Source organism: Varanus komodoensis, unplaced genomic scaffold, assembly GCF_004798865.1.
Source record: "Varanus komodoensis strain SLA01 unplaced genomic scaffold, ASM479886v1 scaffold2, whole genome shotgun sequence".
Taxonomy (NCBI): Eukaryota; Metazoa; Chordata; class Lepidosauria; order Squamata; family Varanidae; genus Varanus; species Varanus komodoensis.
The window spans coordinates 69345245-69357748 of NW_025335568.1; the positions used below are offsets into that span (position 1 = coordinate 69345245).

Below are 12504 nucleotides of genomic sequence, written 5' to 3' on the forward strand. Positions count from 1 at the left end.
TCCCTCCCTCCCTCTCTCTCTCTCTCTCTCTCTCTCTCTCTCTCTCTCTCTCTCAAAAGCTACCTAGGACAAACCTAATGCTCAAAGCGAGAAACAATCAGCAACTCAGCAGGTAAAGGAAATAAGTTTGTTTGATCAAAGCAATTAGTTTTTTGAGCTTGGGGGAGATTTTCTTAAAGAAAAAAACCAAGATTAACAGTGTGAGAGTTGTTTTCCTTCCCATTTGAGAGACACAAAAAAATAACAGTGCTTTGCATGATGAGACACAAGCGAGTGAATTGCAATAATTCGATAACCGCTCTTGCCCTTCACCTGCAACTTGCGTACTCTGAACAGGAACTGAAATTCAGAGGGTCATACTGTCTGATTTCCAGCCTTGAGTTCTGGTCTTGTTGGTTGAAAGTATTTTTACCCTGTTCCAAAGCCTCCTTAAACAGCTTTTGCAATATCAACAGAATACAGTCCCCAGCTGCATAAGGAAAAAGGAGTGAAGATTGGGGAAAGGGAAGTCCAGCAACGGTACTAACCAGGGCGGCTCAGGACTTCATGGCCTCCATGGCGGCCATGGGGCTGTCTCAACATGTCAGTGGCCCGACCCATGAACGTGGACACACTCTGGACCGGGTTTTCTCAACGGGGCAGGAAGAGGGTGATCTGAGGGTGAGGAATTTAAGTTTGACGCCCTTGTCATGGTCAGATCACTTCCTCATAAGGTTTGAGCTCGAGAGCGGCCTTTCCCTCTGCAAGGGTGCGGACCCGATTGTATTGGTCTGCCCCTGGAGCCGGATGGATCCTGATGGATTCCTGGAAGCTCTGGGGGATTTTCCAGTTGACAAGGCTGGTGATCCTGTCGATGCCCAGGCTGAACTGTGGAATGCGGAGATGACCAGGGTTATTGACACAATCACTCCCAAGCGTCCTCTCCCACCTGGCAGAGCCCGTTCATCTCCTTGGTACACACCTGAATTACGGGCGATGAAGCAGGTTGGGAGACATCTAGAGCATAGGTGGAGAAGATCACGGGGTGATTCTGACCGAACACACTTAAGAGCCCATTATTGGGCCTATGCTGTGGCGGTGAGGATGGCGAAGAAGAAATTCTTCTCCGTTTCCATTGCCTCCTCACAATGCCGTCCGGCGGAGCTTTTTCGGGTGGTACAGGGGCTGATACATCCAGGCCTGAAGAAAGATCTTGTGCCACCCTCGAAGGCCCGCTGTGACGACTTTGCCAAGCATTTCAGGGAGAAAATCACTCAGATTCACCACGAGCTTGACTCTGCTATTGAATCAGTCCGGCCAGTCCTAAAGAAGGCATCCCTGGATCCAGAGGTGGCTGCCAATTATAGACCGGTGGCCAACATCCTGTTCCTGGGCAAGGTGCTAGAGTGGGTGGTGGTGGGACAACTCCAAGCACTCTTGGATGAAACTGATTATCTGGACCCATTTCAGTCCGGCTTCAGACGTGGGTATGGCACTGAATCTGCCTTGGTTGCCCTGTATGATGACCTGTGCAGGAAGAGGGACAGGGGGAGTGCGTCCCTGTTGGTTCTCCTGAACCTCTCAGCGGCTTTTGATACCATCGACCATGGTATCCTTCTGGATAGGCTAGCGGGATTGGGAGTTGGAGGCACCGGGTGGCGGTGGTTCTGCCCCATCTCAATGGCCGATTTCAGAAGGTGGTGCTGGGGGACTATGGCTCTGCGCCATGGCAGTTATGCCATGGAGTTCTGCAGGGGTCCATTTTGTCCCCTTTGCTATTTAACATCTACATGAAACCACTGGGGGAGGCCATCAGGAGGTGTGGGATGCGGAATCATCAGTACGCTGATGATACCCAGCTCTACCTCTCGTTTTCCACCAATCCAGGTGAGGCAGTGGCTGTGCTGAACCCGTGCTTGGCCGAGGTAATGGGCTGGATGAGGGCCAATAAACTGAAGCTCAATCCAGACAAGACGGAGGTCCTGTTGGTGGGTGGCTCAGGCCTCGGGATGGGGGACGGGCCTTGTCCTAAATGGGGTTGCACTCCCTCTGAGGGACAGGGTTCGCAGCTTAGGAGTGCTCCTCGACCCTGAGCTGTCTCTAGAAGCTCAGGTGACGGTGGTGGCGAGGAGCGCCTTCCTTCAGCTTCGGCTGATACATCAGCTGCGTCCCTTCCTGGAGAACGACTGCCTGGCAACAGTGACACACGCGCTGGTAACTTCCCAATTAGACTTCTGTAACGTGCTCTACGTGGGGCTACCCTTGAAGACGGTCTGGATACTTCAATTGGTGCAGAATAGTGCTGCCAGGCTGCTGACGGGGACTGGGTGTTGTTCTCATATAACCCCAGTTCTCCGTCAGCTCCACTGGCTCCCGATTGAAGTCCGGGCCCAATTCAAGGTGTTGGTTATGACCTATAAAGCCCTAAATGGCTTGGGACCTGGGTATCTAAAGGAACGCTTGCGCCCATATATGCCCTCCCACCCCTTGAGATCAGCAATGGATGCCCTTCTCTGAGAACCCTCTGAGAATGATATTAGGAGGGTGAATACCCGGAGGAGGGCTTTCTCTGCGGTGGCACCCCATCTATGGAATGCAGTCCCCAGAGAGGTCTGTCTGGCGCCGTCGTTATTTGTTTTTTGGCGCCAGGCTAAGACCTTTTTATTTAAAACTTATTTTAATTGTTAAATTGTTGAATTAATTAGGATTTTAATATTTTTAGCTAAGAATGCACTGGGGGTTTTTAAACGATTTTTTAAAATTGTTATATTATTATTTATGTATGTATTTATGTATTCTTTGTGAATACATAATAGGCTTTGTTGCGATGGGGGCGGCATGGAAATGTTTTAAATAAATAAGGCAGCTGCAGACAGGCAGATGTATTCAAAACATTTACAGTCTGATAACAGAAATAAAAGTGTGACTGGTCAATTGGGGAAGGCTTGTTTAAATGAAAGAGGCTCCCATAGCCACTGAAAAGGGAACTTCAGTGTCTAGCTGACATCAACAGGCGGGGAGTTCCACAGAGAGGAAGCTCATACTGCTTCGGCTTTGAGGCAATATAGAAATTAATTAATTAATTAATCAAGGCAGTAAAGCCTGTATCCCAAGCTTGCTCCTGCTGGACCACAGGTCCATGGGAAACTACTGAGACAGCTTCGCATGGAGACCTGGGCGGGCTGGTACGGGAAAAGCTGCTCGTGCGAAAAGCCATGCTGGAGCAGAGCGGGGGCCCAACCTGTCCATGAGGCAAGCAGCTCATGGGATTCATGTTCCCCTGTAACTGGTGTTTCTGATACAAGAAGTAGCTCAGAACCATCTGGATTCGCCGTCATGGATAGCCTTCTCCGGGAATTTATCCAGTCCCCTTCCACAGCTGTCCCAGCGGGTGGCTATGGAAGTGAGTTCCATAGTTTAACTAGGCACTGTGATCCCAGATCATTTAGGGCTTTATGCACAAATAACAGGCATTTAAACCTGCCCCAGTAGCAAATAGGCAGCCAGTGTAATTCCCCCAGAAAGGGGGGCAACTTATTATTATTATTATTATTATTATTATTATTATTATTATTATTATTATTATTACTATTATTCCTGATAACAGCCAAGCCTTGTGGGCAAACCCAGACAGTGGGGTTCAGATTCCGGCACAACTGAGGGGATTTTAACCTGATGTTCAGCAGCCATCAGCGATACTAGTTATGATTTTCCAAACCAGTTTACACTGGAAGGGAATGTGCTTGCTGTGTATGACCATTTTAGTCAGGAATCTGGCACACTTGGCCATCCTAAGGACCTTTGCTTTCTTTCAGAAGCAAGCTCCTAGGCCTCATGTTTTCAACAAGGTGTGTCCATTCTGGATCCGATTTGCTTTGGGGCAGAAAACTGCTGTCCAAAGCCTCTTGTTTCCTGAATCTGTGCGTTCCGCTACTGCTTCCTTCCGTCCATCCACCAGCCTAGCCTGGCCTAATCTAAGGCACTTCAGCAGCCTCGATCACCAGACCCAAATGTCTAAAATGCTGCGAACCGTAGTCCCAACTTCTGGAGATCACCAGGTTAGGGAAAGCTGCAATACAGAGTCTTCACATCTCCTTTTTTTGACTGTGTCTGTTTACATTAAAAATTATTTAATTTAAACAACAAAATACATGCAGTTAATTGATGGGGAGCATCAATCCCTTGAGCCTTTTTTCGCCTGTAGTCTGAAGTGCTACATCACATGTTTATCTAAGGGAGCATAGTTTTCCAGTAATAACTGCAAAGACAGAGATTGAGCAAGATCTGATCTCATGCCATGGGATTATCTTGTTACAAGCAATAACTGGGATATTTTGATTTTAAATATATTTTTGTTTCATTACCTTTTTTACTGTGAGTGTGGCTGTGTCTGTATATTGTGATGGAGAGTGCTCATTATGAATGTCCAGGTAAGATTAATGCACTTATTTGGGTGTATTTTCAAATGCATCTTTTCCATCTGTTGGTTTTTTTTTGGGTGGGGGGAGTGGATTGGCTGTTTGTACAGTTGCCTGCTGTGACATTTGAAGACCGTTTTCCTTGTTCAGAACTGTTCATCCCACCCCAATTTGTGCATAGCTCGGATATTATATAACACTGCATCTTTCTTCTCTTCACAAAGGTGGCCCTGAACCATACATTGAAATATGCGAGCAGCCCAGGCAGCGGGGAATGCGCTTCCGGTATAAATGCGAAGGCAGGTCAGCTGGCAGCATCCCAGGAGAACGTAGCACTGATATCAACCGGACTTTTCCATCAATACAGGTATTCCTGCCCACTGATGCAGCTGTTTGCTTTTCCCCTTCTTTTAAACAGGGAATTTGGCTTTAAAGTCTATTAAGGCTGTAGTTCTGTACTGACAAACCAGGGAGTAAGAAAGATCCCTTGAATTCAGTGGGACTTAAGCTGAGAATATTGCTTTGGGGCAGGGATGCCCACTTTGAATTTTGCTCTCAGGGCCACATTCCAGTGAAGTGTGGGTTCAGAGGATCAAAATTAGTTAGTTATTAAAAGCTTTTATATCCCGTCCTTCACTTAAAATCTCAGGACAGTAATACAGTAAAAGCACAGCATCAAACATCAATTAACACCAGTAAAACCCATCTATAAAACAACACCAGAACTTAAAATATTGGGAAAATTAAAAGGTTTTGGCCTGACACCGAAATGAGTAAAGTGTCAGCGCCAGGTGCACCTCTCAAGGAAACATGTTTCATAACCGGGGTGCCACCACCGAGAAGGCCCTCTCCTTCAAAGAGGGCTCCTGAAGAAGGACCTCTTCTCCCCATCTTAGGAGGTGGACAGGTATATATGGAAGGAGATGCTCCTTCAAATATCCAGGTCCTAAACCATTTGGAGCCATATAAGTCATCATCAGCACCTTAAATCGGGCCTGAATTTCAGTTGGGAGCCAGTGTAGATGGTAAAAGGCAGGCATTATATGTGCATATCTGTTCTGGACCAGCCAGTAACTCTGCCTTGGAAGAAGCATTTCAGCCTTATAGAATAGAAGGAAGCTGCACAAATGCAGGGGGAAATGGATGACCCGGCGCTGAGGGAGGGAGCCCGGGAAGAGCTTGAGTGCCCAGGAGGGCCAGAGGTTCTGCACCTTTGCTCTAAGGCAGCCTTCTCCAATCAGGTGCCTTCCCAATGTGTTGGACCTCAACTCACATCAGCCCCATCACTGTACCAATATGAATGATGGGGTTTGCAGTCCAGAACATCTGGAAGGCACCCAACTGGGAAAGGTTGCTAGGAAGCTATGGGAAGGATTTGGCCTTCTTATTTTCCTGCTCCTCTTAAATGGCCAAATTGCAGTGGTGTAGCTGACCTGGCCCATAAAGGAGAATCAGAAACCTGCCTCTCTGTCCAGGTAGAAAAAGGCCCTTGAGCCACAGCAGTGCTTGCTCAGGAGTGTCCTCAGGGGTTTTTCTTGCTGAGATAAAATAATGGCCACCGCAAGAACTCAGGAAGTAGTTATTATTTATTATTATTTAACTAAATAAGAGTTATTTTTGGTGACTCTCAAGAAGTTGGTGTCCTCTTGAATCTTGCTCTCTGGCTCTCATAGCTGGAGCTGTGAAGGGGCTACTTTGGGGATGGGTGCCAAGGCGGGCAAGATTTGCCCCCCTTTCCAAATGATGACCGCCTGGATAGGAGACAGAAGCCACACTCGGGGTGCTTTCAGACAGCCATTCCTGGGATGTTACTGTGTTAGTGCCATTCTCCATCCAGACAATATCCTCGCCCACGTTTTCCTACTGCCTCCCCCTCCACCAATCTTTTCCTTGCTCCAGAAATGACCCGGCTGACTCAACCTGGCAACTAGCCATGTCCCGTTGCTGGGTTGCCCAGATCCTGACGGCTTCCTGCAACAAGCCACCCTGCCACCCACGGCTTGTTCAAGGGCTTGCGGAGCCTACGCAGGGCTGGAGCTTGTCTCAGCCATCATGGGTTGTGGGTTGCAGCTCTTGGCAATCTTGGCTGGAGAGAGTGACATGGGTGGGGGAACGGGGCTCCGGAGGGGGAAAAAGTGAACGAAATGGGGTCTCAGTCAGCTGTGCAGAACCCAGAATACCACCTGGGGGTCCAGCAGGGAAGAAGGGGGAGAACGCTGGTGAGCCCACAAATCATTGCGGTTCACAGCTTATTCCCAAGGTGGGTTGCCGCAAAGTGCCAACTTTCCAGGAAAGACAACATAGCAGAAAAGACAGTAGCAGAAGCACCCCCATGTCATACCTGGGGTGGCCTTGCTTCCATTTTTATACTTGTGCAGTTCCTTTTTACCAGCATCAGTGAGGAGAGGGAGTCGGGAGCGCCTGTATGAATTGCTCAGCTGCATCTCGTGCCATTTGCTTTACGATGGGAGAAGATGCGACTCTCCCCTCAGAGCTTTAATCTTGCCTTCCCCAACCTCAAGCCTTGCATATGTGTTAGACTTCTACTCCCACAATTCCCTGCCGGCTAGGAATACTGGGAGTTGTAGTCCAACATACCTGGAGGGCCCCAAACTGGGGGAAGTAGCTTTGTTTTACTCTCTGCATTCATGGGGACTTACTGGGGACTGCTTCCTTAAAGCAGGTGAAACGATTGCTCTGTATACCACTGAATTCCTAACTTCTGAGACTGGCCGCTACTCCAGAGGTTTCAAACGTGGAGGTCGTCCATCATAGCTCCTCTTCGTTCCTTTCCAACAGAAGATAGTCAAAATTGCGGCTGGGCCCTGGTGTGTGTGCTCTGGTGTGTCTCCCCACTGCATGCTTACTCAGAAGAAAGTCCAGCGGAGTTCACTATGGGTTGCTTGGGCTGCAATCCTAAGCCACTTGCCTGGGAGTAAGAGCCATTGAACATGGAGTAGCATGGTTAATTTACCAATTAAATGGATTTAAAGTTCTTGTTGTATTAATAAGCTGGGCGACTTTTGCTAGCAGATGTATACTGTGCAGAGAGATAAGTACCAATATTGCAATACTATTCTAAATTATTATGACTAATAATTGCATATTAATGTTATAATGTTATTAAATTTGATAATGTTATAATAACATTTTTGAGAAAATTCTAAATGGTATGCATTTGTACCATCAATTTACTTCCCAAACTATCTTTACTCTTTTGGACGTTGCTTTTAGCTTGTGTCTTTAACTTGTGTCAGAATCTTCTTCTGAAGGGAAAGGATCACTGGCAGCCCAAAATGGCAGACGTTTCTTATTTATTTCACTCTTATGCTGCTGGCCTATAACTCTGGGGAACCCAGGGCAGCTCAGTTTGTCCTCCTTCCTCCACTTCACCGCTTCCTCCTAACACCCCTGTGAAGTAGGTTAGTCTGAGAATCAGTGAATGCCCAAAGTCAGCCTGGGAGCTTCCCAGCTGAGTGGGAACTTAAGGCTGGATTTCCCAAGTCCCAGCCTGGCACTCTAGAATCTACTCCCTTCTTTTGGCTATGGGCCAAGACTCGGAGAACTAGCGGGGTGAGACAAGCTCTCGTTCATTGTTAAATTTGTATACCACACTAATCGTCCCCCAGAGGACTCTTCACAGTTTCTCTCTTGCTTCTCTCCTGCTAGCTGCACGCCCCATCACTGCAATTCCCTGCAGGTGCTTTTCTCTTGGAGGGGAGAAATACGAGGCTCCCTATTTGTTCTTCCCCAGGGAGTAAGTCAGTTGGTGGACACGTGCGTGAGTGGTGCTTGGAGCGAACCGAGAGCTGGGTGGGAAAGTGCTCAGGCTCAAAACACCCTCTGAAGAGTGCCTGGAGCCCTAAGAGCGCTCCACTGTCTCAGAAGGCTCAGCCCAGCCTCATTCGCTGCCCCGAATCCCTCCCAGGACACTTGCGTGATGCCACTTTTGTTAATTTATTCAAATCCTCCCTCAAAAACAAGCTGCTCTGGTGGCTAGTTCCCATGTCCTGTTCTGTGTAGCCTGTCCGCTAGCTGACACAGCCCTTTATTGTTTCCTTATTTAACCCTGCCTCCACTTCCGCTGTAGTTTCCCCTCCGCTGACTTTTACACTGTAAGCTCCTTGGGGCAGAGACCTGAACCGGGCTGAGCAGGACAGGACATTCTGGAGGACATTAATTCAGAGTGTTGCAAGTCAGAGAAGGCTTGATGGCAAGTCATAGCAGCAACACCCACCGAAAACTCTTTTACGGGGGAAATGGGGGTGGTGGAGAGAGGAATCTCTGAACTACACGTGTCGGAATTGTGAGAACTGCACATGGCTAATAGTTGTAAATAGCCTACTGATTTCTGCAGGAATTGGTTGTGGCTCTGCCTGGTGACTTGGACCCAGTGGGCTGGCCAAACATTATAACATGGATCGGTCGGGTCAGTTCCAGATGTTTGAGGCTCCAGGGCATTTCCCCCATTTTAAAAAATGTGTTTGGCACGAGCTTCTCTTCAGGGTTACACTGAGTCACCTGCTGTCCATGGCAGCATCAGGTGTGTGGCTGCCAAGCCGCAGGTGTTCTGCAACATGAGGACATCTTGGGAAAGGTCTGTGTGAAGGTTTTGGGGGGAAATTTGGACCCCCCCCCCCCAAGTCAGGAGAAAGCAGCATTGTTTTTCTCAGGGATTTAGAAAAGCGAATCTGGGAGAAAGAAATATCTTGTGCTTTCTCCCCCATTTTTCCATCCCCACACCACCAGACTTTCGCCTCCCTAAGTGTTGGCCAGGTCGATTTCCTGGGAAGTCCCTTCTTCTCCCTCATCCATTGCGCATGGATGAGAAATGGAGCTGGGGGTCAGACTAGATGGCCCAAGAGACCCCTTCTGACTTGCTCTGTTTCTGTGTTTCTATGAAACATTTCTACGTTTCTACATTTCACGCAAGAGCCAGTGTGGTATAGTGGTTAAGAGCATGGGACCAGGACTCAGATGATCTGGGTTCGAGTCCCCACTCAGTCATGGAGCCAACTGGGCGACTTTGGGCCAATCACAGACTCTCAGCCCAACTTACTTACTTACTTACTTACTTACTTACTTACTTACTTATTTATTTAAAGGTTTTCCTACGCCGTCGCCTTGCTATATGACCTTGGGACGGCTCACACAAATAAATAAATATAATACAAATACAGATAAAACCCGGAAACACCCTGGCTGCACAATTAAAACCTATATTATACATTGTTAAAATATTGTTTGCATAAAACGGTCTTAGCCTGGCGCCGAGAAACAAGTAACGACGGCACCAGGCGGACCTCTCTGGGGAGCGCATTCCACCGATGGGGTGTCAGCCTACCTCACAGGGTTGTTGTTGTGGGGATAAGATGGAGGAGGAGAATGATGTAAGCTGCCTTGAGCCCTTTGTGGGGAAAAGGCAGGATATAAATCCAAAAATAAATGAATAAATGCCTTGAAAATAGTTCTCTTCCATGCTATGCACCGGGGCTTTTCTGGGGCTGCATTTGACAGCCAATGACAGAGTGGCAGATAGAGAAGTTAGGCTAACTGTGGAGACAGACGATAAATGAAGACTCGTTTCAGGTCGAGGCCTTGCACTTCACAGGTTGCCTTTTACCTGGCCAGCCCATTGGCCCATTCATCAAAGTGGCTGGAAGAGGCTCGGCACGGATTCTGCACTGTGAATTCTGCACTGCGATTTTTCGTTTGCTAGCTCAGATAAGCCTTTGTCTGGACGTACCCTCAGGCCGGCAGGCTCTCTGCCCCAAACACGAATTCTTCCCTGCAGTTTGGTGGTGCAATTGTTAAAGTCGGAAGATAATGAGGAAGATGCTGACGCTCTCTTTTTCCTTTGCAGATTGTTAACTATTTTGAGAAAGTAAAAATCAGAATAACACTGGTAACCAAGAATGAACCGTACAGGCCTCACCCACACCGGCTGGTTGGAAAAGACTGTGAAAACGGTTACCATGAAGCCGAATTTGGACCGGAACGCAGAATTCTGACGTAAGTAGATGCCATTTTCTGTGCATTCTTCAACTCTGCGTCCAACTTTCCTTCTGTACTCTTAACTATCAGACAAACATGCCAACAAACAGGACCTTACTGTCTTGTGCAGCTGTGCCTGTTTGATGCTTCTGAGCTACTAAGGCACCTCACCAGACTGAAACGAGAGGCGGTTACACTGCTCTCCAAAAATTCTTCCCCAGACTGCACCCTCTGGAAGGGCCACCCTACAGCTCCCATCTTCCCCAGACAGTGGCTATGCTAGCTAGAAAGGTGGGAGTCCAGCAACATCTGATGGACCTTTGGATTCTGTTTCTAGTCTGGGGTTTCTGCCATGCAGGAAAGGGCACAGTCAACATGTGGAAAGGGGAAGAGCAAGATGATAGCCTTGCCCCTGACCTGTGGGTATCTCCCAGGCGGTATCGGATTTTAGACTGCATGCTCTTCAGGGCAGGAATCTGTGTCTTATGCTTCGGAAGGCATGATTCACACTGGTGGTTCTATATTAAAAATAAATATAAACAAAATACATGTGTGGCCCATTATTGCATTGAGTTTCCTGATCACAGCTCTGGACCGTCATCCCAACATCGAACGCTTGTGATGGCATTGTCTTTAGATGCAGAGAAAGCCTTCCAGAGGGTCAGCAGATTACATTTGCATTTCGTTGTAGAAAATGGTGCCTTCTTTATTCAGTGGATTTTTAAATTTAAAATGTGTCGTGTTATGATGAATGGACTTAAATCTCAACTGCTTTTGCTTCTTGCGGGATGCTGAGCCTCCCTTTTCTCCACCTGCTCCTCATTCAATGTTTTCCTGCCACTTTTGAATCACTGAAATGCCTCTCCGAAAACTTATTGTAAGTAAGAACTTGAAGCTAAAATGTGCAGATATTTTGTCCACCCACCCTTTTTCTGACCCTGAAATGGTGTCTCCATTTCCCACCTCAAAATTGAATGTGACTCTTTTATGGTGCAGGGGAGTGAGATAGACTCACTCCCTTTTCTTTTGTAATTTAGCTTGGAATAGTTGGCATGTGCTATTGGGCAGCTTAAAATATCCCAAGGTTTAGGATAGAGACAGGAATGCAAAATTATCTGGTACACCTTTGATGCATTGCTCACCCTCTCTCATCCAGCGGAAACAGTATCCAGTCTTTTCAAACTCATCCATCTTTTTGGCACATTATCTGGTTACAAGATGAATTGTTTGAAGCCGCAGGATTTAAACACAGCAAAATGAGATTTTGACAAATGGCCCTTTCAGTGCCAGGCAGATTATTTAACATATTTATAGATGCTGGCTGCAAAAAATAATGTATTTTGAAAACCAGTTCTGATTTTTAAAGAATTACTATTTATATCAGTGGATCTGGACCTATTTCCATGAGACTGAATTTGCCACCAAATTAAAAATTGCACCCTTCTTAAAATTGTATTTCATTAGTAAGCAGAATGCCAACCCAGTGGTTAATATAGGTTCCATTTAGATGGAATAGGTTCCATTCCAGGTTCCATTTAGATGCCAGGAAGCACTTCCTGACAGTCAGGACCCCGAGGGTGTGGAATGGGCTTCCACGGGAGGTCGTTGAGGCCCCATCGGTGCGGGTGTTCAAAGACAGGCTGGACGCGCACATGGCAAGCATGTCATGAGTGGAGCTGGCTGGAGCTGGGGTCAGACTAGGTGGCCCAGGAGACCCCTTCTGACTCGCTCTGTTTCTGTGTTTCTATGTTTAAAGTAGGGAAAACCTTCTCACACGGGCCTCCTTGGGTAGATCTAAAAATTACATCCAAGAGTGAGTATAATCCTATGTATGTGTGAACAGGAAAAGGTCAGCAGTGCTGACTGGAGCATGCTGGGAGTTGGAGGGGTTTCTGTGTGAACATGCATAAGATTCTACCTAAGGGTGCCAAAATGGGTTTTCTTAGTTAAGATGCTGCTGGCAAACTCATACCTCCCTGGTCATCCAGCGTTTATCTAGGAGCCTTTTTGCTTTCTTCTTGGCTGGGACTTTTAATTGTATTTTAAAGGTATTTTAAATTTTAAAACTAGTAAAATGCTGCTGTATGTGCTGTATTTTAAAGTTTTAATGTCC

General features: G+C 47.2%; 1 protein-coding gene across 1 annotated transcript in view; it reads left to right on the forward strand.

Moving 5' to 3' along the window:
• Positions 1-12504, forward strand: part of REL (REL proto-oncogene, NF-kB subunit) — a 64003-nt gene that overhangs the window by 9280 nt on the left and 42219 nt on the right. The window contains exons 2-3 of the mRNA XM_044428663.1: positions 4622-4764; positions 10261-10409. Of these exons, the coding sequence (XP_044284598.1) occupies positions 4622-4764; positions 10261-10409 (292 nt within the window). The remainder of the gene's footprint in view (positions 1-4621; positions 4765-10260; positions 10410-12504) is intronic.